We start from the raw sequence: 6289 nt of genomic DNA on the forward strand, positions 1-6289 counted from the left end.
TTTAAAGATTTTCTGCCCAACGCCCACACTAGACAGCCCACTCAGGACTCCACAGTGGCAGGCTTGCCTGCTTTCCATCACCCATGACCCAAAAACCCCACATCCACTGCACCATTTAACTAGGCGGCTCAAAATCACTTCAAACGGATTTGCTCTAAATACCAGCTCATACGAACACCTTTACGAACGGGATATAACAAAACGCAAGCTTACTGAAGTAACAGATGGATAGTTTCTGACTACTTTGCACCGTTTAAACTTGACTCGTGTCCTTACATCTGAAATAACTTGTGAGTTACTTACTGTATGTACATCAGTTGTGGGAAAGCGTAAACTCTAACCTGCTCATCAGCATGCATCAAGTGAAGACAGGCGAGACGGCAGACATTTAGCCAAATATTTTTATTGAGACGGTGAGATTGGACGAATGTTGTTGCTGATGCAGATGCATGTCTGGGCCTAGGTGCAGCCGGGTCAGCCCAGACACAGCTCTACTGTAGTCCGAGTCTCCCTCTCCACTAGACCACGTCATGGCTAGTGCTGCTTCCTCCTGAATGAGCAACCTGAGGGCAAACAAAGCATATTCATACATGTTAAAGGTAGACTATGCAAGATTTTCACCTTTTTTCTTGTACAAATGGTGTAATTTGCTGGTAAACAAACTTGTAATAGGCGAAACGTTCACCTAGCATTGCTACACAGCATAGACGTAGCGAGTCCCTACCGAGAAAACCAGCCATGCAACTTCCAAGAACAGCGTCCCGCCAAGTCTCACGAGAATCATGAAACATTACCTTGTTAGTAGATATAGCTCTTTAGAGATAGCTTTTGCCTGTTGTTAATCCTTCACCTCCACAACAAAAGCATTTTCATTGTGTACAAGGGGGTTAAGTTACGAGAAATTTGATATTTGCAATAGCAGCGTAAAATATAAATATAAATATATCGCTACTTGCCAAACATACTAAAACCTGCATAGTTAAATACCTTTAACATTTATACCGTTTTCCAATTATTTTCGTTCATGATTCCTAGAGACGGTACACACATCCAACATTACCTCACCATTTAGCAGTTAAGTACAGATAGTGTCATATGGCCCATTTTCAGCTTTGGTACTCTTTTCACCCAGAATTGAGGTTTTCCTATATATATATATATATATATATATATAATATTTATTATTTTTCTTAATGCATAATATGGTGTATCAACTTGAAACTACAAACATGAAGCTCATATGTTTCGTCAGTCCCAAACCCTTGTGTCATTCTTAACCATTTCTGATCAGAATAGGTTACATACTTATGGGTGCTGTTTGCTAATAAAAAGGCAGAAGCTATTTGAATAAGATGATCAGGTACTCTGGATCAATGCCAGGAGCCTTGATTTATCATCCCAATTAGTATTGATCCTTCACACTTCATTTGTTTTGAAATTAATTGGAAATGTTTACAGAAGCACTACTCGGGGCAATTTCCTTGAAAATAACCCCAATATGGATGTCTAAAAAAATCTATGAAAACTCACTTAAAAGCCAATTTTGCCCAAACCACCATGCACTCTAATTATTTTACAGAGATAAATGCTTGCCACCCCCAGAGGAAGCCTAACTCAATTAAATCCCACTGTAGATGACGCATCACCGGAACAAGTAGATACATTAGCTTGGTTAGTAGAAATGGTGACCCAAAAAGCCCCCTGCACACATACAACTAAAAGTATCCATGCTTACTTGCAAACAGCATAAGGCTTTTGAGAGAGATAGAAGAGAGATAGTATAAACAAGTATGGCCCTACAATGACTTTTTCCTCTGAACTGATCATTTTTAATCTCATGCAAGCATACACCACACATGACATACAAGCACGTCACAAAACAAACAAATGATGATCTTCCCCACATTCGTTTCCAAAAACAGTCGAATTTGAAACTGACCTTCTGTGAGCCGGGCTTTGCCACCAGTGGGCTGGCACAACACTGTCGAACAACCCACGCACAGTACCACGGTCTGGGCATGGCTGAAGACCGTTGTGATCTTGTAACATCCTGAAACAGGACGGGCAGATGTCAGTTGAAAACAGTCATGGGTACATTGTACTTCAGCAGGTAAAACATGAGCACAGCAAGGAACTTTCAATGAATTAAGAGGCAAATCAAGATCTGCCGTAACGTTACCTGGACACTTCACGTCCATAAAGTAAGAATTCGGACTCTGAACGAGACGCTTCTTCTTGTGCCTTCTCCTCTCCTCCTCGGGGGTCGGGTGCAACAAGTCTTTTGCGAGCTGTAAACAGAGTTGTACCCGTTAGCAAGAGCTAGAATTTGAATACCGTCAGTCCATTATAATGTGTAGCTGCTAACATTAGAGCCTGCCCATCGGCTAGCAACGTCGTAAGCCTGATGGGCCATGAGTCCGACAGGCGACCTAGTTTAACGAAGGCGTTGTCAATTACACTTACACATATCGGGCGATTGCCAATAATACATTTTACAATCAGTGTAATTTTCCGGTTAGGCAACCCCTACCTATTGTAATCCTAAAATGCGTCACGTATAACTACCACACCATGCAGTACCACAGTCCATGGCTGGATATGTGCGCCGCCATCTTGTAATCGTGTAGCAACGATGCATGCTATCAAGTCATTCAAACTCTTGGTTTACTGACACATTCTCAGACTTTTTCACCCCAGAGAACACGTAATTTTGATCGATGATGTGTCGTACACCAGTACGTGAATTCATCTGTAGAAGTAATGGCTATGTCGTGTAATATTGCGTTCAAAACGCAGTCTGTACTCACTGGCATGTTGGCGAAGAAATAGCCGCCGCCGGAAAGGAAGTTAAGCGGAAACGGTAGAAGAATATGAACGGGGCGCGTGTACACAAAAAGGAAGAGAGCTCCATTCGTTTTAATGCATGCGTCAAATTAAAAGTTCCATATGGCTGTATTTCGAGTCTGAAACATGCAAAAGAATTTAGAATAGGTACTATTTGCAAATGATGTCAATAGTCAACTAATTAATTTATAATATAAACATAAAGTCAGTAGTAAAGGCACTTTGAATATTTCCAGAAAGTCACTCTTTCAACTATTCTTTATCAAATGTAGACCCAATCATGGTCCTGGTTTCTGAATCCTTTGGTTTATCTAAAAAAACAACATTAAGACTATCGGTTTCAGATTATTTTCAGAATCAGCGAATGAACAGCCGGTGTGGTCTGGTTTTAAAAAAGATAACATATTTGTGTGTGTTCATATGTTTGGTACCATCAGTGGTGTAGTGGTGAAATAAGAGGTTGGTAAACTATGAATTCTGTAGCCATGCGGTATCAGATTTTTAAAAAGACATTCAGATTTTTAACAAATTGTCAACATGTTTGATGATGATGGAGGTTATTGTCCAATGTTTATAAAAAATACCAATGGTATTAAATGATTCCTAGAGTGTTGATGAGTGTACATATTGTGAATGTGGATAATAGGCCTACAATGATTTTTTAATGTTAAAAGTTGCAATTAGTGAATAAAGTCTTTTGTGAGGTGGATAAACTCTATTTCTGTGAGGTGTATAAACTGTGTATAGGCTACTTGCGTTTAGCCTCCACTACATCCCTGGTTGCCATATTATTTCAACCATAGCCAGGCCCGTCGCTAGAAGGCAAGCAAACCAAGCAATTGCTTGAGGCCCCGAGCTGGCCAGGGGCCCTAAGACAACAACTGGTTAAGAATAAAATGCAACGACAAACTGTGAGCGCCCCTTTGATAGTCAATGCAGTAAAGTGCAACGACACTGTTACCGGCAATACCGGGATCCCCCTCAAGGGGGCCCCTCTTAGTAGTCGCTGACAGCAGCCAGCCAGCCAGGTTCGTGATCTCTGCTGCCGGGAAAATATAATACCTCGGCAGTCATAATGAAGCAGAGTTATGCATCCAGAAGCCAGAAAAGAAAGAAGAGAAAGGAAGAGGATGACAAGAAAAAACAAGATAGTGGTAAGTGATAAATTACACTGGATAAAATAGCTCTACTTGTCTTGTACAAATGGTGTAATGTCGCAGCAGGAAGGCTAGCCTAGCAAAAAATGTTTATGTTAATTACCTGCCTGACAGCCCATGCTGCTTGTAACAAACTAGAACAGTTAGCGCAACTTTTTTTTCCGAACGGACGGAATATGGTTACATACTGTTTATTAACGGGATAAGGAAGACGCAGATCTGTTCCAGAATCACTGTTTATCATATTTAATGACATAACATTGCTATAGCTTTGTAATAGGTTTGGATGAAAGTGGCATAGCCTCTGCGATACTAACTATTCGACCGTGATAATCTATGGGGGTTAGGAAAACCACACGATAAATTCCGTGCATCAAAGCAGACTGGAACCCGTGCATCAAAGCAGACTGGAACATTCATGTCTAGCAGTATTCATGCACGGCAGCTGTTTACTGTCTTTAAAGCACCAGGTGCGTCTGCAGAATGCTTAAATGCTATGTTAAGCTACAAGTAGGCCTAGGTCAATGTATAACATTAGCTTGGGATGTTTTTACAGTAAGCATTGGTAGTTGTGAAAGCAGCTGCATCCCTTCTAAATATCAAAATATGGAAATGCTAACATATCTTTTCTTTCTCCCTCAAGGTGCTTTGCTTAAATTTCTCAGCCCTCAGGCTCTTCCTAAGGATACCTCCACTGATGAAGGTAGAGTGAATTTCTCTCACTGAGCTAAGCTGTTAATGACCTTTTCCAATATGCTAACAGTGAAATGGTCAAACGTACTTCACAGGTAATTTCAGATTTTTTTCAATTATTTTATACACCATCAACTTCATCCTCCATTCATGAGGAAGAAGCTGACATTGGATTTTATGGTACGGTGGTGTTTTTGCAAATGTTCAAAATGTTCAAAACTAATGCACAGTATATATATGCAAAAGCAGTATTTGCACTGTCAACATTTTTTATTTATATAAAGTGTGGGTGAACTTAAACTGTATGGCTATGCTGTGGTTACTGTAGGTTTTGCATGCGGTGTGTGTGTGTGTGGGGGGCCTCCATGTCCATTTTGCTTGGGGCCCCCAAATTCCTTGAAACGGCCCTGACCATAGCTTTGTTCACACAGTTGTTGCCACTTTGCTCAAACAGTTGTTTAAGACTACAATTGAGAGAGCATGGCCCACTGATGATGGAAAACTGAGAGCATGGTCTAATCGTGGAACTGGATATCACTGTGCTGCAACATTGAGAGGTAATTTCACTCAAGGCCGTAGCCATGGAGTCAACATTTATAGGGGCCAGATGCGAATGGCGGGTGAAGTCAGTTCCTGCCATTCTTTTATAGTACAAATTCAAGAACACATGGGGTGATATGTTTATGTTTTCTTTAGAACAATAATACTGTTTTCTCATTTTTGTGTGCCATTCTATCTTATGCCATTGAGGGTTGAACAACTTACAACCATAACTATAATCATATGAACATAAATCTGTGCATTGGTATAGAAAAAAAGTCCAGATTTCAAAGTCAAAGAAGCAATTATTCAAAAACTTGGTTGTGCAACATCTGCTTTCTGGGTATGCTTTTGTGTGGTTATATTACCATGGTTCCATGTGATGCATTCAGAGCAAGGGGGGGTGCCAATTGGACAGGGATATAAGGTGGCATGGAGTGAGTTATAATTTCAACGTTGTTTCAGTAATTAAGGGTGCAAACTGATGAAGAATCAACGTTTCTATCTGGATCCTGCTTGACTCCTGCCTGCGCAGTTGACTCCTGCATGATCCCGCAAAACACCTCAGGACCATGCATGGCCATATCGTTATTTATAGTAGCATAAATAACAAATCTAACAAAGAGGTCTTAAAGGGATATTCCACCATTTGGGGAATTACACTCATTTTCCACCTCCCCTTGAGTTAAACAATTGATTTTTACCTTTCTCAAGTTCATCCAGCCGTTCTCTGAGTCTGGCGATACCACTTTTAGCTCCAGCCTAGCATAGATCATTGAATCGGATTAGACCATTAGCATCTCGCCTGCTAGCATCACGCTTAAAAGTGACTAAGATTTCCGGTAATTTTGCTATTTAAAAATTGTTTCTTCTCAAGTTAGAAAGTGTAATAAGACTAACGGAAAAGAAAACGTGGCGATTTTCAAGGCTGATTTGCCATGGAACTATACCTACTCTCATTCAGGCGTAATAATCCAGTCACTAACCAATTTGTCTGCTGCAGCTCAACCTTGTTGCTGGAAGTTAGCCTACAGGGACTATTTTCAGGTGCTGCG

The 6289-nt window shown here is 40.6% G+C and overlaps 1 protein-coding gene across 1 annotated transcript; it reads right to left on the reverse strand.

Moving 5' to 3' along the window:
- Positions 1-387: 387 nt before the first annotated feature.
- rps27.1 (ribosomal protein S27, isoform 1) lies at positions 388-2870 on the reverse strand. Its single transcript, XM_076301257.1, has 4 exons — positions 2808-2870; positions 2180-2288; positions 1940-2050; positions 388-563 (listed from the first exon to the last, which is right to left on the reverse strand). Exons 1-4 carry the CDS (start codon positions 2811-2813, stop codon positions 535-537), a joined length of 255 nt encoding a protein of 84 aa, XP_076157372.1. The 5' UTR covers positions 2814-2870; the 3' UTR covers positions 388-534.
- Between the last annotated feature and the right edge of the window lie 3419 nt (positions 2871-6289).

This window comes from Alosa pseudoharengus, unplaced genomic scaffold, assembly GCF_046254945.1.
Source record: "Alosa pseudoharengus isolate Yale_2024_CS ecotype anadromous, Long Island Sound unplaced genomic scaffold, YU_APseudo_1.1 YU_APseudo_1.1_scf_23, whole genome shotgun sequence".
Lineage (NCBI taxonomy): Eukaryota > Metazoa > Chordata > Actinopteri > Clupeiformes > Clupeidae > Alosa > Alosa pseudoharengus.